We start from the raw sequence: 23,274 nt of genomic DNA, 5'->3' as shown, positions 1-23,274 counted from the left end.
CCTGTGCTCCGCAACGGGAGAGGCCGCAACAGTGAGAGGCCCGCGTACTGCAAAAAAAAAAAAAAAAAAAAAAGGGTCATATATATAATCAGAGTCTGGTGCTACAAATTGGGATGTTTGATTATAGATTGATTATTAATAGGACTATGGGGACAGTTTAGGTTTCCTCAAAATTTTTATGCCAATACTTCAGTGAGGAAATATTTCCCTAAATTGACCAAATCCCCTCATTCGGATTTACAATTCCTGGCAATGTTTATTTGATGACTTTTGGTGTAAAGGAAGGAACACTGGATACATGAGGTCTTCCCTCATAGCTGATACTCATGATTCAGGGGAACTTCAACTTCTTGGGCCTCATTTTCCCACACAGGAAATAAAAAAATTGTACTAGATAATTTCCCTAAAGCCCTTTTGTGTCTACAGTTGTTCTTCTATGATATAAAATAATGATCACTCTCAACGTCCTTCCCTCTTGGGTGATGGGTGTTTTCTACTCTCTAGGGGATGCCAGAATGTTATACTCTTTTGGGCTTGAATGTAATGCTCTTAGGTATGATTTTTTTTTAAGTGTTACGAGAAAATCCCGAAGTACATGGTTACCCAAAATGCTGGACCTAGATACTCTGTTACTCAATTAAATATAAAAAGAACCTTAGTTTAGGGGAGGGGGGGCATTGGGTGAATGTGTGTGTGTTTGCTATACCTATTATACTTCACTGTCTCCCAATTAAAGCTGTTCTGTTCAAATGTATCCAGAAGCTGAAAAAGTCCATCAAACCAGAGGCAGAGAGTCTTTTTATAGTAGTGTTTTACTTAACTGCTTCCCCAACTCACTTTTTGGTTTCTACAAAACCAATCTCTTTAGAAACTAAAATTTTAGTGCTATAATTAAAATTTGCTGAGACTTAAGGGATTTTTCCTACCTCAGAGGTACAGAGTTTCTGTTAACCATGTCAATAATTCACCTTCCTCCCCAGCCCACATCTTTGAGGGTGGAGACTCAGAGAGTAAATTCTTTGGCAATGAATAAGTAACTTTTTGCCCTTACCTATCCCACCCCCTGGTTTTAGGCTTATAAGTACTTCATTTTTTATTCTTAATTTTTTTTTAATTTATTGAGGTGAAATTCAAATAGCACAAATTTAACCATTTAAAAATGAACAACTGAGGGGCATTTAGTTCATTCAGAATGTTGTGCAACCACCGCCTCTAGTGCCAAAACGTTTCCATTACTCCAAAATAAAGTCCCATATCATTAGGCAGTTTTTCCCCATTTCTCCCTCACCCTAGCCCCTGGCAATCACCAGTCTTCATTCTGTCTCTGTGAATTTACCTGTTCTGGAGACTTCATATAAATGGAATCATACAATATGTGACCTTTCACGTCTGGCTTCTTTGACTTAGCATAATGTTTTTGAGGTTCATCCAATTGCAGTATGTATCAGTGCTTGATTCCTTTTTATGGCAGTATAATATTACATTATATGTATCTACCACAATTTGTTTATACATTCATCTGTTGGTAGACACTGGGTTGTTTCCACTTTGGGGCTATTATGAATAGTGCGGCAATGAATATGCATCTACATGCCTGTTATTTGTTTGAGTACTTGTTTTCAATCTGGGGAGGGTATATACCCAGGTACCCAGGAGTGAAATTGCTGGGTCACATGGTAATTCTTATTTTAACATTTTTGAGGAATTGCCAAACTGTTTTCCATAGTAGCTGAACCATTTTAAGTTCCCACCAGCAATGTATGAGAGTTCCAGTTTCTCAGTCTCTTTGCCAACACTTGCTATTTTCCATTTTTTAAATTATTATAGCTCATCCTGGATTCTGAATCCTGATTTCTACCTGCTTCTCAAATCTGGTGATCCTTGTTTTGGTAATTCCCTCGCACTAGTCCCATCCTTAAACCAGATAACCACTTCTTACAGGTTATTCCTGCTCTCTTACTGAGCCTTCCTCCTTGTTAAGTTTATAGTTCTCAAGAATGAGTCTTTACCAACTTAAACTACTTCCATTTTTTTTCATGCTAACAGTTTTTATATTTTCATTAATCTCCTTGCCTCCTGCCTAATATCAGATAATAGTTTCCCGATTAGTTGACAGTTCCACATAAACATAAATACCACCAGTCCTTAACCCTTAGCATACTGTGCCTGCATAACTTTGAAAGGGGAAAGTTAGTAGTGGTGGTTGGTGGTGAGAGATATGAGTAGGGATGATAATCTCTTTCAAGGGTGGGGACTGTCTAATTCACGGTTTATCCATTTTTCACTCCTAGAGCAGTTATAATTAAAGAGCTCTTGAAACTTAACTTTAAGGGTAACAATGGTACAATTTTCCCCTCTAATAATCCCTTCCCATATACTGAAATTTAAAACTTTAGAATAATTTGTCTCAGTCAGTATTAGGGAATCAGCATGTTAATTAGACATGAGTAGATCAAAGGAAGTTCCTTTTGCTGGTAGCTAAGTGCCCACAGGTGCTGATAAAGGTCATGTTCTGTGGTCACATTCATGACACACTGAGAGATAACATTCCATATTTCATACTATGTCCTAGGAGGCTAAAGACATACTGATACTGGAGAACTCTGCTCTAGGGTATGTGTTTGTGGGAATGTAGCTGTGGTCACCAAATTCTTCTGTCTCTACCAGGAATAAATGTCACTTCTCAGGTACACCTAAAGAGGTGTTATTGAAAGTAACTGGAGATGACAATGAAGTTTTAGTCTTAAGAAAATTTTAGTATTGTTTTTAAAGATTATGTAAACTTGGATTTCTTTATAGGTGCCAAAGAACGTTCTGAGATCTATGAAGCATTTGAAAACATCTATCCTATTCTAAAGGGTTTTAAAAAAACCTGAGTATATCATTCAGCATCTCACAGTATGTTGGTTTGAATATGTGCATAAGCCCAGCACAGAAACAGCTGGATTATAGATATTCCATGCACATTTTGACTTCAGTTATTAAAGTGTGATTCTGTATGAGTAACTATGCCGAAGAAATGAAGAAACTTTTTTTCAAAATGACTCATGTATGTTATTTTTTAAATGGAAAAAGTAAACTTACTTCAGAATTTGAAAGATTTAGGGCCTTGCTAGAATGATACTGTAACATCATTAAAATTTAATGCTTTGCTCTTGTTAAAGATGTAGTACATTAACATGTGTTCTCTAAAAATACATAGCAATATATAGAAATTTCAAATAACTGCATAAAACAGGATAGAAAATTGTCTATTTTTTGCCTTTTTAAATATTGAGTAGATGATCCTGGCCATGAGGTACGGACCTGTGAAGGATCCTGTCAGAATACAAATGAAACATGGAAGTCTGAAAACTTAAGAAAAATTAAATAAACATCCTTTTGTTTGAAATGGTCAGAGAAAATTATTTCTCTCCCTTAAAAATAAATCTTAAACTTTCAGGAACCATTCAGGTATAGTATAAGGTCTACTTTGAAAACCGTTTAGGGATTTTGCGCTCTTTTGGGGTACTTTTATAATCCTATGTAATTGTATTAAAATAGACCAGATAAGACTAAGAGGCTGGAGCAAAGAGCTCAGCTTCAAGACCTAATTAGGTTGTGGAATCAGCCGCATTTGATGGAGAGGTGGAGATTAACAGGGAGGGATGGGCTAACAGGAGTCATGGCCCTTGTTCCCAAGTGGGCAGTGATTGTCTTTTACTAAGATGAGGAGACATTTGTGGGGAGGGAGAGTTCAGGGTTTTTTTTGTTTTATTTTTGTTTTGGCGGCACCGTGCAGGCTAGTGGGATTTTAGTTCCCCGACTAGGGATCGAACTGTGGCCCTCAGCAGGGAGAGCTTGGAGTCCTAACCACTGGACTGCCAGGGAATTCCTGAGAGTTCAGTTTTAATTTCAGTTTCCCAATTGCTGAGTTTGTTGGTGGTCACTGTACATTACTTTAAGCCTAGTGTAGGAAGTTATGAATTTGGGGGTATGGAACTTGGGAGAGAAGCCCTAGCTGGAGAGAGAATTTAGGGCAGTCATTAATTTACAGCCTGCCAAAATAATCCTTGAGAATCACTTGTCTTGATCATTTGACCTATGAGCCTAATTTTTTTTCTTCTGTAGTTTACAGGCATATTCAAACACTAGTTACTCTGATATAATCCTCCAACCCACCCTATTTATCCCCACAGAAAGAAATTTGGAGTCATCTAACCATGTTAAATTCTACCTAGTTCAAATTCTTTAAGATATGGCCCAGAGAAGGGGTGGAATGCTGGACATTAAAATTTATTTTTCAGAAAGATACAACTTTGATTTACACGTTCAGTACAGTTGTTTCCACTGGTTAGCTATTATTGGTAAAGTACTTATCAGATTACTATTAAACGGATTTACTTATTAATCCTTAGGTGGGTACTGAAATTCTCTCCATTTAACACTTAAGAACACAGGCAGAGAGAGGTGAGGAATTTGCCCCGAATTACACAGCTATTAAGAAGGCGGGTGGGCCAAAATTCAACCTCGTTCCAAGACCCAGTTCCCTCACCCAACTCTACTATAGTTTTAGCCAAATTTAAAAGCATCCAGAGCGAATGACAGAAATTCCCTCATTGTGTTCCCAGTCTGTTTTCCCAGAATCCTTACGGCATCGTATTACTATTTCTTGCACAAGCTGGAGGCGTTAACGTGTAGCCTGGGCGTGACTGAGCCGCTGATGACATTCTGTTGGGCTGACTCGCCCCTGTAAACATAATTCCTGCTTCGGAACCGGCCGCCCCCAAGCAGTCAGAAAAAGCCACTGCCCCTTCGGCCCTCGGCGGCCGAGGGTTGGGTGAGGCCCGGCGAGAGTCTCGCGGGACTCCCGCCGCGCTTCAGGCCCCTCCCAGGCCCCTCCTCCTCGCCCAGGATGCACCTGGTTGAAAACAAAATCCCACGTGACTGGCTCTGCTCTGAGGCCATCATGGCGTCTCCCAGTGGGAAAGGATCCCGGGCGCCGGAGGCCCCTGGCTGCGGGCCCCAGCCCGTCGCCCGGGACCTGGTAGACTCCGTGGACGACGCGGAGGGGCTGTACGTGGCAGTCGAGCGGTGCCCACTGTGCAACACCACCCGCCGGCGGCTGACCTGTGCCAAGTGCGTCCAGAGCGGCGATTTCGTCTACTTCGACGGCCGCGACCGTGAAAGGTACGGCAGCCGCCACGGCCCTATGGTTTCTAACCCGGGTGTCTCCACCGCCTCGGAGGCTGGAGCCTGGGGCCTGAGTTTGGGCCCTGGCGCCCAGCGAGAGGAGGGGGAGGTAGAGAGGGTAACTGCTTTGCGCCGGCGCTTTGCTCCCAGGGGAAAGAGTCGGGGACGGAGGCCAGAAGAGAGAAGGTCGCCGTTTCCCCCTAAGCCACTCGAGAGGAGTCTGACCTCACGGTGCTCTTGGGTACTAGGGAAAAGGGATAGATGGTGGTTGTGGAGAGGTCTTCTCCTATTACTGCCGTAGAGTTGGATTCTCGGCACTTTGTTCCACTCCCATTCAAATGCTGGGTTTAACCTTTGTTTTCGAAAGCACGTTCGTTCTCAAGAGGAGAGACCAGAGGAGAATCAAATAACTGGTTAAGAGGAATTCGGGCCCTGGTAGCCTGTGTCACAGGTGGATCTTATCAGACGTGCTTACTCTAATGTGTGAACTAGGCTAGCTAGTTCCTCCCTTTTCCAAAGATTGTTTTAGCTGCTAAGGACTTTGGGTATGTGTTTTGGCTTTGTTTTAAAATCCAGACTGGGAGCTGCAAGCACTTAGTTAAGAGAATTCAAGAACGCGTTTTGGCCTTGTTTTGAAATTTAAACAGAGACCTACAATTCCTTGGTTAAGATAGTTGAAAAATTAGTGTGATTAGCTGCAAGGTCTCTCAGGCCCAACTTCTGTTTCAATAACTTAGTGTCAATGATAGTAAGCCAGCTAATTTTTTCAGTGCAAAAGTTCAGGTATTAATTCATTTACAACAACCTGGGAAGTTATTTTCTGTAACTTACTGCTAAGGAAACTGCACAGTACCTTGCCCTGGGTCACACAGATAATAAGTGTGGGGACCAGAATTAAATTCCAGGCAGCCTGAACCCATATGCCATGCATTTAACCACTGGATTATATAACGGCTGTATTTGGTAGTGTTTTTTGAGTTGCTGACAGTCCTCTCATCGTGAATGGAGTTCATTTCTTTTTCTTTTGAGGGGATTTGTATGATACAATCTTTTAGTTCATCACTGTGTCTCATTGATGTACTTGATGACTTTAGAAACTGCTGATGTAATAAGTAATAGCTTTAAAAATTAACACATTTTTATTATAAGAATACTAGGTATGAGATGGAAATGTCTAACTGATGGAGTTTATCATGGGTTCAGTTCTGGACCCTCTTCTCTATATACTTTTTCTTAGATTCATTCCCATAATTTAAATATCATCTATATGCTGAAGACTACCAGACTTGTATCCAACCCAGGCCTTTGTGAAATCAAGAAAACAGCTGCATACTCTGTCTGTATTTAAATTTGTGATGAGAATCTCCATCTTAATATGGCATACTGAATTCATGATTATCCATCATAAATCTGTTCCTCTCATGTTCATTCCAGCCCAGTAAATGGTAACCTCACTCTCTGGCACAGGCCAAAAAAACCTTCCAGTCTTCCTTGACTCCTCTCTTAATGCCACCATATATAATCCCATCAACAAATCCCATCCACCCTTCAAAACCTATCCTAAATCCAACCCTTTCACTCCCTCCTGGTTTGGTCCACCAGAGGATTATTGCCTCTTGAGTTCCTGCTTCCACCCTTTCTCCTTTATAGTGTAATTCCCATAGTGCAGCAAGGGTAACACCACTCCTCCATTCCTCTGTTCACATCTTCCAGGGGTTTCCTGTTTTACCCAAAGTAAAAAAGCCAAAGTCCTTATCCAGAGTTCTGTATTGTCTGTTCCTCCATTGATCTCCTATTGCTTTTCCCTTACCCACTCTACAATACCATCCTGGCCTCCCTGCCAGTCCTCAAACATACCAAGAACACTCCTGCTTCAGGACCACTGCAGTCTTATTCGGACTGCCAGGACTCTTTTCTTCTAGAAGTCTTCAGGGCTCCTTCCTTTGATTCCTTTAGACCTCTGCTCATGCATTAGAGGAACTCTTTCTTTGGACTATTCAACTGAAATAGTAACTTCCTTTCCCACTTAACCTGCTTTATTGTTTTCCATAGCACTTACCACCGTCTTATGGTTTACCTATTAATTTGTCTAACTGCCCCCTGCTCCAGTGATGTAAGCTCTGTGAGAACAAAACAGTTTTGTACTCTTCTGTATCCTCACACAGTAGAAGCTTAATAAAGATTTGTTGAATGATTGGGTCAATCTACCCTTCCTTCCCAAACTTAGTATGATTCTGAATCACTTCATTATTATAAATCACAACCCATTTGTCACTAAAGCCAGAAACCCAGGAATTATCCTAGCTTTTTCCTTTTTTCTTATTCTGTGTATCCAAAATATTGACGAGTCTAATTTGATCTGCTCCAGAGTAGATCTTGAATCTGTCTACTTCTAGTCCAGACCACTGTCATTTCTCTCCTGGCTACTTATTAGTTTCCTTTCTTTTACACATACAGCTCCTCCCTAGCCTCCCTCTGGCCTTCACACAACAGCCACAGTAGAAATGTAAATCAGATCATGTCACTGTTCTGCTTAAACCTTTTCAGTGGCTTTCCACTTTATTTAAAATAAAATTCAAGCTCCTTACTATGGCATATTAAGCCCCATGTGATTTGGCTACTGCCTACCTCTAACTTTGGCTGTAAGGTTGAGTTTAAAATGTGGTCCTTGGATTCAAGCTCTATTGAATTGAATCCAAGCTCCACCACTTGCTATGTGATTTTGAAGTTTCCTAATCTCTCCTGTGCTTATTTCATTTTGAAAATGGAGTGTCTAACTTCATAGGTTTCTGGTAGTGATTACATAAGAGCATGCACTGAAGTATTTAGCATGATGTCTAGCATGTATTAAGTACTCAAAAAATAAACGCTTGCCATGTACCCTCATGTTCACAGCTCAGTAGTTGGGCCTTCTCTCACATCCTCACACATGAAACTTTTCCACCCGTGGGTCTTTTTCCTTGCTGTTCCCTCTGCCTGGAACACTGTTCCTCCTGATTGTCACTTTTCCTTTCATGTCTCAACTTAAATGTCACTTCCTCAGTGAGACGTCCCTGACCTTCACTAAGATAGGTCCCCACTTCCATCTCTCCCCCCATTTCTGTCACAATACTCAATTCTTTCATGGTATTGAGCATGGTAAGTGGTGTTACTTTTTTGAGGAAAGTAACTGCATCCAGAATGTAGTTCCACGCAGGCATGAATTCCGGTTTTGTTCAGTCGGATCCCCAGTGCAGCGGCAGTGGGTAGCACACAATAAGCAGATTGTTGAAGGAATGGTAAAGGCAAGACAACTTTAGAAGCTGAAATACAAATTATTTTCAGAAGAGGGATGTGTTATAGTGGATTTCTTTTTATGACCAAGCAGAAAAGTGAAACATAAATACCAGAACCATTCAAAATTTAGAAATGAAAAAGAAATTTTAAGGTTCAGGGATAACAGACAGCTTCACTTCACTTTCCATCGTTCCCCGTTCTGAACCTTGTATTCCTAAGGAAGAGGAGTTTGCTTGTTTGTTTTCCTTTGTTCCCAGAACAGTGCCTAGCATCTAGTAGGATGTGAGAATCTGTTGAGACCCAGGACCACTGTCCTAATGGTCAAATCAGTTTAACTGAGCTCTCATTGGGTACAGTTATCTGCATAAAATATTCTGGCAGTTACAGAAGAGAAAGGCAGGTCTCTGCTCTCAAAGCGTTACACTGACTACTAGTAAGCCTTAAATTTCTTGGACCAAAAGTTGATTGTGAGAAATTCTGTTGTCTTCAGTATTTATGAAAAATTTTGCTTTCAGATTCTTTTTTCCTTTTATTTATGAAAAGCTCCTAACTGTGAGAAACCACTTTTCTCATTGGGTACAGTTATCTGCATAAAATATTCTGGCAGTTACAGAAGAGAAAGGCAGGTCTCTGCTCTCAAAGCGTTACACTGACTACTAGTAAGCCTTAAATTTCTTGGACCAAAAGTTGATTGTGAGAAATTCTGTTGTCTTCAGTATTTATGAAAAATTTTGCTTTCAGATTCTTTTTTCCTTTTATTTATGAAAAGCTCCTGACTAACTGTGAGAAACCACTTTGAAATAAAATATGGAAGCTTACAGCACAATTTAAATACTCTTGTTTAACCTCTGCTTCTTTTCAGTAAATTAGCCAGATTAGCTGTGCCTATAAGCATCTTGAATGTGATGTGCCTATCAAAGTTCTTGTAAATGTAGATGTATTTTTTTCAGGTTTCATTAATAGACTAGCTGAATATATAGTTTGTAATGGTTTAGCAGTTCAAGGAAAATTAGATATTAAAGAACAAATCTGTCTCTCAATAATTAGTTCTTTTGACTCCTAAGAAGGGAACATGCATCTTTACATAATTTTGTGGACAGTATGAGTTTGGCAGTTAAATTGAAAAATACCTGAATGCGCTACTTTTTCTGTCATTGTTCAGTGGGAACACTTGCTTATAACCTTGGTACCCTCCCAGCACTATCCTTTCCTCATCTCCCACCTTGGCCTCAATCTGAAAACAGTGCCCACTTTCTTCTCTGCTTTTTCATCTGCCTTTTGATGTGTGTGCTTCCTTAAGAGATGAAGAGGAATGATTTTAAGCAGTACTCTCAATACAATCTCCTTTGGATCTTGTACTGGAGAACATTTAAAAATTACAGGTCTTGGACTTCCCTGGTGGCGCAGTGGTTGGGAATCCGCCTGCCAACGCAGGGGACACGGGTTCGATCCTTGGTCCGGGAAGATCCCACATGCCGCAGAGCATCTAAGCCCGTGTGGCACAACTACTGAGCCTGAGCCCTAGAGCCTGGAAGTCACAACTACTGAGCTTGCGTGCCACAGTTACTGAATCCTCCGCATGCCTAGAGCCCGTGCTCCGCAACAAGAGAAGCCACTGCAATGAGAAGCCCGTGCGCTGCAACGAAGAGTAGCCCCCACTTGCTGCAACTAGAGAAACCCTGTGCACAGCAACGAAGACCCAAAGCAGCCAAAAATTTTAAAATTAAATAAATAAATAAATTTAGTTTAAAAAAAATTACAGGTCTTTTAACAGGAACATAATTTTCTGGATTATACATTTATCTGACACCAAAAATAAGACTGCTACCCAATAGATAACGAGTTGAAGTAATCTTTCCACTCAAAACTGAAAAAAATTGCTTACCAGTTTATGATAGTGTAGGAATGAGACAGGGAACATAATCTGAGGATACCCAGAAACATCTGCCTGCTGGTTTAGGAACCAGTTATTTTAAAGTGTGGATCAAAAAGAAAGGCAAAAAAAAAAAAAAAGAAGAAGAAGAAAGGCAAAATTTATGAGCATAATGGGTAGTATTGCTTTTTAAAAAAAATTTATTTTGGCTGCACTGGGTCTTAGTTGTGGCGTGCAAACGATTATTTGCGGCATGCAGGTTCCCCGACCAGGGATCGAACACAGGCCTCCTGCATTGGCAGCGTGAAGTCTTACCCACTGGACCACGAGGGAAGTTCCAGTATTGCTTTTATATGTACCCTGCATCAGGAATGATGCAGCACTACCTTCACTGGTGAATTTTAAGAATATATGACTACAGTTCTACCAAGAAACAGAAATATGGGCGCTAAACAAATTGAGAGGTGGGATAAAGGACGAGCAAGAAATGTAGATGTTACTAAACATTTCAAGGGGAAGACACAGCCAACATCCAAAAAACTACCCTTTAGACATCTCTTTTTGGTTGTCAGTCACTGTAGCTAATAAAAATATTGTCAGGGGATTTCGGTTCTGGGCCCACATTTGTATGCCCCACTCAGCAGAATAAAAGCTCTATAGGTAGCTGGACTCCCCATCTTTAGACAAGGGTTTATCAACCTGACTTCTGTTTGGTTATGTCTTTCAAGAAGGGTCACAACTCCCATCCCATGCAGCTTATTAATTGTATTTACACCAATACATGTGGATCTGCTAAGAAAATATAACTTGTTTTCAATCAGTATCAGTGGCTACTCTTACCATTATGTGTACCTTTTAGAATTTATAAAAGAATTTCACATTTATTATGTCATTTGTTCCCTACCACAAAACCATGAGTTATTAATCTGTTTTTAGAATGAGGAAACTCAGAGTAGTTGTGCCTTACTTATTGCTGGGCTATGCTAATTCTTGAATTTACTTCCAGATCTGAAATACATGTATAAATAAATAAATATATATATATATATTCAGTTTAATACATTAGCAAGATTAAGTGCAAAATCACTCATTGCAATGAAGAAAAGGGAAACTAGCCTATATTATGTGCTAAGTGCCTGTACCTGATGCTTTCACATTTATCTTATTTAATCCCTGTAACCAAGTAGGATAATCACTGTTCCCATTTTACAAGGGAGAAAACGAAACAATGCTCTGTTTCTACTTTCTCCTAATCACTTAACCTTCATTCCTGCCAGTGGAGTATGTTTTTACTACAGTTAACCCTTGAACAACAGGGGTTAATTTGCCTGTAATTTATAATCAGCCCTCCTTATCTGCAGTTCCTCCACATCCACAGATTCAACCAAATTCCGACCATGTAGTACTGTAGTATTTACTGTTGAAAAATATCTGCATATAAGTCGACCCACTCAGTTGAAACCCACATTGTTCAAGGGTCAGCTGTGTATTTTCTCATACCTAAATATTCTAACATAAGATAGAAGAACCATTCTGATAAGGACTGTGTTTTTTCATATTGCATTTGTCCATAAACATTATATCCTTGAATGCCTAAAGAATTTAAAGGAGAAAAATTTGATGGCTAGTAATTCTTGCTGTGTTGGTATCCTAGTTCAAGAAATATGCAGTTCTTTAACCATTCTCCTTAAATAAGGGAGATTGCTGTGCTCTTCTCCAGGTGCATCTGTGCTCTCTCTTCCCCAAGAAGCCTTTCTGCCTTATTTCTAGAGCCAGAATCATTGTTAACTTTTCACCAAACCTGTGTCCAAATTGGAGCTTGGGATAATTCTCCACCACTGACCTAAAAACTGTTAATGCTCATTTTCTACTTTTAGATTTAAGGAACCTAAGGAATATAATCGGTGTCAAGAGACCTAAGGACTTTAGATACTTTTAGGGGATTGTGTATATGTTTTTACAGTGGATATGATCCTCAGAGGCGGAGCTTGAGAAAATTTAATTGATTGAATACTGTCTTTTTTTTCTGATTATAAAAGTATCTATGATTATTGTAGGAAACTTGTAAAGTACAGTAATACCTAAAGAAGGAAACAGATTTTGCCCATATTCTCACAACTGTTAGTGTTTTGTTATATTTGCTTCCAGCCTTGTTTCTATATATGTGTGTGTGCTTGTAAATACATTTTTTCATTTGGAATCATACCATGTGTATATAGTTTGATGCTCTGCTTTTTTGTTTTCTTTAACCCAACATCTCATAAACACATACTAATGTCTTTGTCTACAAAAATATTTTAATGTCCTTCATGGCAATATGGTGTCGTTTGATAATCATTCTCCTTTTGGACATTAAAGTTGTTTCCAGTTTTTGCTATTATGACTAATTTCACAGTTGGCATAAATCTTCTTCGTCATCTCTGATCTTTTCCTTGAACTGTAACTGGTTCAAAGGGTTTACTAATTTTTAAGGCCCTCAGTGGCATATTCGAAAGTTTTGTGTTTTTTGTTTGTTTGTTTTACTTTTCTTAAAATATATTAGTAGTGTTTCTTGGACTTTTCTATTGCCATTACCCTAGGCACAAAGGATGAGGGAAAGGACTGAGAAGGCAGATGGAGGGATTCGAGTTATTTTATGAAAGACACTAAGTAAGTGCTCAGTAAGTTGTAGGTGTTATGACGATATTAATGATCATCTAGCACAGAATTAATAGTAGGATCCCTGATAGAGTGCATGCCCGGGTGCTGCTTTTCTGATTGCGTGGGACAGACTTAGGTGACCGGTCCCACCTGTAGCGAGATCCACTCAGTCGCCCAGGACGACCTGTGGCCATGGGATAGCGTGGAGTGATGAGGGTCACACTCTTAACTGATCCTTATCAGCAGCACACTCCTGTCCCTGCTGTCCCGCTGGTGTATTGAGGTTCTCTAGAGCAGGACAGATTAACTTCTCACCTTGTGAAACAGCAGAATTTCCTCTGCCTATAATGCCTTCCTTCCCTTAGCAAGGCCACCTCTAACCTGTCCTCAAGGGGCAGCCCAGGCAGGCGTGACTGCTGGAGAGCTCCCTCTGAAGCCTGAGCTGGGTTGTGTGCCATCTCTTGTAGCACTGTTGACTACAAGAGATGGCACACAACCCAGACTCTGTATGACCATCTGCTCCTAGTTTTCATCAGTCTCTATCACGGGGGCACTTTTTAAAGTCAGCTTAAGGGAGTACTTTTGTAGGGAAGAAAAGCAAATATAAGTCTGGAGGAATTTGGTAAATAACAAAGAAGGCATTTTTAAATTGGGAAAGAAAATATAAGAAATAGTGTTGTAGGGACTTCCCTGGTGGTCCAGTGGCTAGAACTCCGCGCTTCCAATGCAAGGGGCCCAAGTTCAGTCCCTGGTCAGGGAACTGGATCCTGCACACCAGAACGAAGATCCCACGTGGCGCAACTATGACCCGGCTTAGATAGATAAATAAGGAAAGAAAGAAAGAGACGGAGGGAGGGAGGGAGGGAGAGAGAAGAAAGAAAGAGTGTTGTAAAAGCCCTGATGCATGGTATAGGTTCACTGGCAGATTCTTTTCGGAAAACAATAGAAAACTGTAGAGCCACTGAACAACAACAAAATTGATAAATGTATCTGCATAAAATTTTGAAAAATTCGTAGAGCAGAAACATAAGTAGTCACTAAGCAGATCGAGGAAGAATAATTTCAAGATGTATGAAAGGAAATAGCTAATTTCTCTAATAAATAACCTTTAAAAAAAAAAACTATAGGACTTCCCCGGTGGCGCAGTGGTTAAGAATCCACCTGCCAATGCAGGGGACACGGGTTCAAGGGGACACAGGTTCAAGCCCTGGTCAGGGAAGATCCCACATGCCGCAGAGCAACTAAACCCATGCGCCACAGCTACTGAGCCTGCACTCTAGAGCCCGCGAGCCACAACTACTGAGCCCATGTGCCTAGAGCCCGTGCTCCACAACAAGAGAAGCCACCGCAATGAGAAGCCCGCACACCACAATGAAGAGTGGACCCTGCTCACCGCAATTAGAGGAAGCCCGTGCACAGCAGTGAGACCCAGTGCAGCCAAAAATTAAAAAAAAAAAAAAAAAAAAAAAACTATAGAAAAGTGAACAAAGGGCATAGGGGGATAACAAAAGAAAAGTAGCCAATAAGATAGGAAAAGGTGTTAAACATTTCTAACTGTGAAATGAAGAAAGGCAAATAAATGAATTGTGACCTGTCTTTGAAGAGAGGGAGTGGGAGGCCAGTCAGGTTAGCAAAGAGTAAAATGTGCAGTGCTGCGAGTAAGAAAACAGGTTGGTAGGGTTGTAAATATAATATGAAATGATTCAGAGGAAATTTAAAGATAACTGCCAGGAGTTGCCATGTAAACCTAAATGCACCTGGGTATTCATTTCTAACATTACTGATAATAGTGAAAATTTGGAAGCGATGGCAATGTTCATCAGTAGGTGTTTATAAATAAATTATATGATGTCCATTCAGTGAAATTCTGTGTACCTGTTAAAGAATGAGATAGGTCTTTATGTTCTGAAGTGGAAAAAGATACAGAACATCTTACGTGATAAACCCAGCTTCAAAGACAGTATATAAAAAAGGCCTTTCTCCCCTTCCTTTTTCTTTTTTCTTTTTTTTCCTAATCTATCTCTGTGAGTCCTGGGATGGAGAATGCAGAGGATGGATGAGGCGCTGGTGAGCAGTTGGCTCGCTGACCAGCCGCATTCCTTGATAACCATCTGCTTTTGCTTTGTTCACACCACCTATTTTTCATTTCCTTCATGAAGAATGACATTACTCATGAAGTGTTTGATACAGTAGGAACTGTTATCTTCTGTTTGTTATTCCTGCTGTCCTCTGTATGGTTAGGTTTTAAGTTTGTTGTTGTTTTGTTTTGGGTTTTTTTTTTTTTAAACAAAACCGAAGAGAACTAACCAGCTTGATTTAAAGCTGGACAGTGTTATCATCCCAATTTGTTTTACTGCAAAGTGGCATTTTTACAACAGATCTGGTTTATAGCCCCTAAAAGCAGGATTTTATCCTCCATGTCAGTCCTTTGTTTACACAGGTGGATGAGTCTTGTGAGTTTGTCATCTCCTTCAGGTTATCGGAGCATGAATCACCACCTTAGGTAGAAGTAAATACCACATTCGTTTCTCATTTTTGATAGAAGGAAGTGGAAGCATATAACACGTAACGTGTCTAGTTCACAACCAGTTGCAGAAAAATGAAAGATTAGATTTCTTAACGTTCTGTAAAATGCTTTGTCATAAGTTGCAGGCACATAGTAAATGCCTGATAAATTAATTGATGAATCTATGATTTTGTCCACATCCCACACTGGTTTCTGGGTTTTCTAATACTGTTTCATGTAGTTACCACCTTACTGGCCATTGCAGTGCTACCCAGTACAACTTTGTGCAGTGATGTTCTGTATCTATGCCATCCAGTAAGGTAGCCCCCAGCCATATGTGGCTATTGAAATGTGGGTAGTGCAACTGAGAAACTGAATTTTTAATTTAATTTTAATTTCGTCATGTAAGTATATAATTCTGTCACATGTAATATTATCTGATTTGGTTTCTTGTTTAATATATATTGTACATTTTCAGTGACTGACTATTAAATGGTAGGGTCATAATTAGACCATTTTATCCCTTCCATTTAGAAGTAGATATCTGGGTATGTTTCAAATGTGGGATTATAGAAATAGTATGTTAGAGAGACTTTTATGTCTGGATTATTTTAAGGAAGAGATTTTTAGGGCTGTTATGGTTCTGTTAAATTGTTTTCATTTTTTCACGAGATAGCCAAAGGCCTAATCTTGGACTCCACACCATGTTACTGTAGCATGTGGCATTACCTTTGTTTTTTTGAAAGTAGTGAGCCACCATTAGCTGAGTTCAAAATCAGTTGCATGATGTTAGTCATACTTTTTTTTACCTAAAATTCTTATTAAGCAACAAGTCATTTTAGGTACTCAGTAACCAGATGTGCCTGATGGCTACCGTGTTGAACAGCATAGACCTAGAAGATATGAGTATCACTGCTAGCCACCTTCAGCTAGTTGACATTTATAGAACTCTGTATCCAGCAGCTATAGAAAACATGTTCTTTCAAGTGCACATGGAACTTTCACCGAGACACGGCGCACCATATGCAAGGCCATAAGACAGTCTCAAATCAAAAGATTAAAATCTCATAGAGAATATTCTGGGACCACATCAGCATTAAAGTAGAAAAATAACAGTATGTTACCAAAGAACCCGTATATCTGGAAATTGAACAATACATTTCTAAATAATTCATTGGTCAAAGAGGGAATTTGATGGAAGATTAGAAATGTCAAACTAAATGGTAAAATACACGATATCAAAATGTTTAGGGTTTAGCTTAAGCAATACTTCTGGAGGAAATTTATAACTCTGTATACTTACATTAAAAAGGGAGAGGTTTAAAGTTGATGATTGAAGTTCCTACCTTAAACTGCAAAAAAACAAAAAAGCAAACTAATCCCACATAAGGTAGCAGGAAGAAAATAAGAATAAGGGTAGAATAGTGACAAACAGCAAAAATGAACTGCAATGTGATATTCTTTCCTTTTGATAACTTTTATTAAGTAACTTGCTAGCCCGTAATGACTAGCAGTAAAATTAGTGAGAAAAAAATTGTACTTTAAGAATTATAAGGAACCAATTTATAAATGACAGTAGGGTTAAATTAAGCTTAATAATTACAATTATTTTTATAATGGAAGCCTCCATTTTCTTGAATTCCGATTCATTTTAGTGCTCTGATTTACCTGTTTTGGAGGACAATTTAACTTAGGGGTGAAAAAAGCATATAGACATATTTTATAAACCCCTGAAAGAGTTTTAAAGCTGAGAATTTGAACTTAGTTTTAAATAACCAAATGGTAAGCAGCTGTAAGCGTGCCATTGAGAAGATATATTCAGGACAGTGACATTTCCGGATGAGTCTGCAGAAATGTTTGGCTCTCAGGAATTTGCATAATCTCATTCAACTAAAAAAAAAATAAACATTTAAATAAAACACTGAATTTTTTTCTTACAGGTTTATAGACAAGAAGGAAAGGTTAAGCCAGCTTAAGAGCAAGCAAGAAGAATTTCAAAAAGAGTGAGTTTTCATTTTGTTTTTTAATTTGTGGAGGTTGTCTAATCACCACATTGTTTAATTCAGTGCTGTGGTTGGTATGCATACATGTGGATTGCTAATTTATTGAATTTAGGTTACACATCTCCCCATGTGAAGAGCAGTATATCTGGGAGAAGCAAAATAGGAGAGATGATCAAGTTTTTAGAAAACACTGAGATCAAACCTGGTGCCTGGTTCACAGCAGGCAGTGACTGGATGGATGAATCAAACCACTGGCCCTGATAATTGACGTATGGTAAATGGGTCCAGGACAGAAGGCATATTAGACTAACGGTGGTGGCTCTTATAGGACATTATTGCTTCTGTTATCTTTATTCTTCTGTATCAGGGTTTTGCAAAGTGTGGTCGGCAGATCATCTACGTCAGAATTCATTAACTTCAGTACTGGATGAATCTCTCATCCTCTGGATTTGGGAATTGTCCTGTGGAACCTTTTGTCCTAAACTGATCCAGTCACTATTCTCCATACACACCCCAGACCTGATTAACACATTTATGAGTAGATGAAATCTTCAGAGATACTCTGCATTAGAAAAACCCGCTTAGATTTATTTAACTCAGTCATTTCTCTAACTTTATCACGGAAACTTTTATTTTTTCCTATAGAACACTTCATTCCGTAGAACAAAATTTTGCCTAAGCTGGCTTATGCCTTTTTTTTTTTTAAATTAATTTATTTATTTATTTAAAAATTTTGCCTAAGCTGGCTTATGCCTTTTTTTTTTTTTAATTAATTTATTTATTTATTTATTTTTGTCTGTGTTGGGTCTTCGTTGCTGTGCACGGGCTTTCTCTAGTTGTGGCGAGCGGGGGCTACTCTTCGTTGTGGTGCACGGGCTTCTCATTGCGGTGGCTTCTCTTGTTGCAGAGCACGGGCTCTAGGCACGCGGGCTTCAGTGGTTGCGGCACACAGGCTCAGTAGTTGTGGCTCGCGGGCTCTAGAGTGCACTCTCAGTAGTTGTGGTGCACGGGCTTAGTTGCTCTGCAGCACATGGGATCTTCCCGGACCAGGGCTCGAACCCATGTCCCCTGCACTGGCAGGTGGATTCTCAACAACTGCACCACCAGGGAAGTCCCATGGCTTGTGCCATTTTGGGGGGAGCTGACAATAGCATTTGGACCATGAATTCTCTTGTAACTATCATTATTATTAATTATGATTGATGGAAATTATTGATTATGGTGGAGGACAAAGGCTATGGCTGTTATGGAAGTTTATTGTGAATGTTTATAGAAAGGCTCTGAGCTGTATTAAAAGTGCAAAAGGAAGGAGGTGAGAAAAAATTGTAGAGAGCAGGGAATCTGGAAAACATTTTTCAATGCTTACATCCCACTTTGGTATATCCAGCTGTTTCTAAGACCTTATTTTAAAAAGTTGTTGATTTTGCATTTTTGAGCTTCACTGAATTCATTATTTTAAGAGCATATTTCCTTTGTCTCTTCTCCATACAGAGTGTTAAAAGCTATGGAAGGAAAATGGATAACAGATCAGTTGGTAAGCTATAAGAAGTATTTAAATAATATTCTTTACACTTGAGGTTACATGTTTTTAAGTTGGCAGAACTTTAAAAATCGAATTTAAATTTATCTTTGATCATTTTTTGGCAGTTCTCTGTGAATATATTTGTAGTGTGGGCTTCTCAGATGTTTCATCCAGGTACCAAAAACAGGGTATTGGCAATTAATTATGGAACCACTGTAAGGAATAATTATGAAGTCTGGTATTGATGTAAAGATACAAGAACAGTGAGGTGGCCTTTTTAAAAAAATTACTCATCGTAAACACCTACTTTGTAAATGGGTTAATGATTGAATGTGAAAAATAAACTCAAATATTAAAAGAAAATATGGGAGAGTATTTATATAATCTGAGGGTGAGCAGACTTTTATAAGCCATAAAGGAAAACATTTGACACACTACATAAAAGTTTAAAAGTTCTATATGTTAAAGACCGTAGCAAAATGAATATAAACTGGGGAAAAATGAGTACAACATATGAAAATAAGGAGTTTGATTGATTATACTTTTATTCACTGTTGGTGGGAGTGTATATTCACATATTTGTTTGGGGGACAATTTGGTGGTGGTTTGTTGGTTTTTTTAATGCACATGTGGTATGTCAGCAATTTTCCTCCTAAGAAAATATACATGAATGTAGAGATTTATGGATAAAGAGGCTGATTGTCTGCATCATTGGTAGTAAAGTTAATATATAATCTAAATACTCATCAAACAGAATGAGATAATTGTGATACTGTGTAGCTATTGAAAAGAATATGGTCAGTCTACATGCGCTTACTTGTATGGAATGATGTCCAAGGTATATTTTTTAATGAAACAATCAAACAAAAAGCAGGCTAGGGTAAAGTATGATTCCATTTGTGTATGTGTTTTAAATATATATCTGAAAAGATACATATCAAACTTTAATTGAGATCAACCCTGACGAGTGGGAAAGAGTCAGGTTAACAATCTCTTCTCTTTTGTGATGCTTAATTTTTTTCATAATAATAATAAGCATCCTTCATAATTTTTAAATAATACTTAAAGAGATGTGATATAAGCGAATTCTGCTTATGCTCTGAATGTTATATAAACAAGTTGTATGGAAAAAGGTTATAAAAGGCTGTTTATAAAGAATTTTATCCCAGTTTTTCTAAGTTTTTTAGTTTTTCTATCAAAAATTTAAATATTGATTCTTAAAGACTAATACCTTTTAAAAGTAAAGACATCTCATTGCCAGTTTATTCCTGAATCCATCGGTTCCCGTGCATGTGTTCTCAGATGTTTCTCTCACCCCACTGGAGAGGGGAGAGTTTTACCCACTGAACATTCCTGTAATCTGCTCTGTATCTTGTACCATCAGACTACTTAGACAAGTGTGAAACATTATAGGCATTTGACTGTTGTTGTAAGCTTTCAATTATCCCCATCTATGGAGGCATTATGGAATAGATAAATAATACTTTTTTAAAACTAGTAGGGCAGGTTTTTACTTATCCTTTATTCTCTTTGGGGAAGCTGTACCTAAATCCTGGTAATGTAAAAAGGCAGTTTCATGTTTCATATAACTTTTTGAGGCTTTTCAAGAAATCTTACATGAGTTTTACACTTAAAAAAAAAAACTTCTGCTTTATTGCAGTTTTTATTATTTTGCAAGTAATATTTGCTTATTGTATCAGTGAGATAATACATTTGGTGGTCTCCTCAGTAACCAGCACTGAGAATTTAGAGCAGCGCATCCATAGAACTCTCTGATGATGCAAGTGTTCTCTGTCTACACTGCCCGTTATGGTAGCGATTAGCCACTTGTGGTGTTGACATGTACCACCTGACATGTGGGTAGTGAGAGTAGGAACTGGATTTTTTAAAAATTTTATATAATCTTATTGACTTGCAGATAACCACATGGGACCTGTAGTTATATATTGGACAGGGCACGTTAAGAGAATATCCTTCAACACTTTTCTCTGTGCTTATTAACACATAAAAGAACTATGTGAATTTCTCTTTCTCTCTTAATTTCGAGCAGCTTCTGCACTGAACCAGAGTAAAATTTTTTTTCTTTTTTGTAATCCACTAGTTACAAAAGCTATAAGAAATATAATTATACTGGTCTTTTCTTCATTACATTTTCTAAGATACACCTCAAAATAAGTAGTGTCCCCAGTAGATAATCATATTAGTCATTAGAGACCAACATTTGTGATATTTATTTCATACCTTTTTTAAGAGATGGAAAATAATGTCCTGCAAGATGAGGATTGAACAGCTGAAACAAACTATATGTAAAGGAAATGAGGAAATGAAGAAAAGTAAGTAATTTTCCCACCTCTCTCCAGCCCTAATAAAGGAAGGACTCATGTGGAACTTCATGCGATTAATAAACAAACTAGAGAGACAGAGGAAGGGAGACAGAGAAGGGGTGGGGGGAGGCAAGAGCAACATGGAAAAGTTTACTGCTTGCCTTTCTCTTTGTAAACATCTGTATAAGGAATTTATATATATTTATTTTTTTTAGATATATGTATATAAAACATATCTGTGTGTATATATATACATAACACACACATATGTCCATATATACATATACACACACACGCAAATGTAATGACCTTTAAACTGCTACATTTCTCAATTTAAAAAGTTAAGGAATGTATGTGTCCCGTTTCCCTTAGCTTACAGGAAGCTCAGAGTCAGTCTTGGTAATCAGGTATAATAATTGTTAGTTCATGCCAGAAGCACAGAATATAAGACTCAGTGAGTTTTATACATATTTTAATCTGTATTAATCTTGCATTACATCTGTGTACTTCATACTTTATCAAAGGTGGTTGTCAAATTTTAAGAGTCCTCTTAGAAATCCTGTGTCCTTAGAAACAGTCCATGTTGGAACTTCCCTGGTGGTCCAGTGGTTAAGACTCCACGCTGCCTCCAATGCAGGGGGCATGGGTTCAATCCCAGGTCAGGGAACTAAGATCCCACATGCCATGCGGCCAAAAAATAAATAAATAAATAAAAATAAACTTGAAAAAGAAAGAAATAGTCCATGTATTTCTGAAGATAAGTGTTTAAAGTTTAGAATGGGTTGCCATCATACCTTGTAAATCTGTTTCTTGTCTACTCATTGCTTTCAGAAGCAAGTATTTTATAGTGGTAGGTAATGGTGTAAAAGCTGTCTTTGAAAATGCTTGTCCTAATAAAGTGCTTGCATGGAGTTTCACAGGATTAATAAGCTAGAGAAGCAGGGTAGCTGGTGAAGAGCTGCTCAGAGCTGCAGCCAGCCACTCTTCCACCGAGTTTGGCTTGCACTCTCCAAAGGCTCTGGGTCAATAGCAGTGTAGGGACTCATTACTTACCATGGGTTCACCCTCTTTCCCCTCCTCCCTGGATGTTCGCAGTAGGAGTTTGCCACCAGGCATCTGTGAACCTCCTGAAATTGATGAATTGACTGAGCTTGGTGCATTTCTCTGATGAGCAAGTTTAAAACTTTGGTCAGCTCTTTTTAATAGTCGCCTAGCCCCAAAATACAAAAGCAACAACCATGGAAAATAAAAGATATGGTTCTAAATTAGTGGACTCTATAACTGTGATTTCCATCCCTAGCAAAACATTGGAGTCACCTGATAACCTTTTTTTAAGATCTAGAGAGAGAATCCTGGGACCTACTTTGGACTTAGGAAATTAAAATCTCATGCATGGGGACCGGGGTCAATGGTTCTTAAACTGTCTCTAGTAAAAGGCCACTTTTTTCTCCTTCATTTCCAATGTGTCATAAACCGATACCAATACTTTTGTAAAATACAATAAAATTAGTTACTAGAAAAATGATTGCACACTTGGATGTCATGGCAATGTCACAGAGCCATATCAAAGAAAATATTTCTAAACTTAGTCTATATTTCTGTACTCCTCTTGTCTGGTAAAAGTTTGCAGATGGGCCACATCCATAGTTCATACTTTGAGTAGTAGCACTACTCTGAGGACCTGCCAGGCTCAGGAACCACTGCTCTTTAGGACATAAATACAGGCTGGTTGCCACCCACTAGACCGGACTCACAAAATTTTACAAACAATTTTAAGGGAGTTCATGGATTCCAGAAGCTATGAATGGGCTCAAGTCAATGGATTAGATTAAGCGCTTGCTACTCAATAAATAGTCTGTTTTTTTTTAAACAGAATCTTGTTGAAATATCAGTTATAAACTATAGAGCCTGATGAATATTTTCTCCAGAATCCTTTTTTTTTTTTTTTTTTTTTTTTT

General features: G+C 38.6%; 2 protein-coding genes across 4 annotated transcripts in view; both read left to right on the top strand.

The window, feature by feature from the left end:
* The window catches only part of TBPL2 (TATA-box binding protein like 2), a 30,654-nt gene extending 27,778 nt beyond the window's left edge, over positions 1 to 2,876 (top strand). Inside the window, exon 7 of the mRNA XM_028495109.2 lies at positions 2,800 to 2,876. Coding sequence (XP_028350910.2) covers positions 2,800 to 2,876 — 77 coding nt within the window. The remainder of the gene's footprint in view (positions 1 to 2,799) is intronic.
* Positions 2,877 to 4,909: 2,033 nt separating this feature from the next.
* Positions 4,910 to 23,274, top strand: part of ATG14 (autophagy related 14) — a 72,971-nt gene continuing 54,606 nt past the window's right edge. For all 3 annotated transcript variants that reach the window (XR_008618672.1, XR_008618671.1, XM_007113607.3), the window contains exons 1-4: positions 4,910 to 5,169; positions 17,408 to 17,470; positions 18,962 to 19,004; positions 21,244 to 21,325. Coding sequence is in view for 1 of the 3 variants with exons in the window: in XM_007113607.3 (XP_007113669.1) it covers positions 4,949 to 5,169; positions 17,408 to 17,470; positions 18,962 to 19,004; positions 21,244 to 21,325 (409 nt within the window). In the remaining 2 variants the exon portion in view is untranslated. The remainder of the gene's footprint in view (positions 5,170 to 17,407; positions 17,471 to 18,961; positions 19,005 to 21,243; positions 21,326 to 23,274) is intronic.

This window comes from Physeter macrocephalus, chromosome 11 (genome assembly GCF_002837175.3).
Source record: "Physeter macrocephalus isolate SW-GA chromosome 11, ASM283717v5, whole genome shotgun sequence".
NCBI lineage: Eukaryota > Metazoa > Chordata > Mammalia > Artiodactyla > Physeteridae > Physeter > Physeter macrocephalus.
This window is presented reverse-complemented; position numbering and strand designations above follow the sequence as displayed.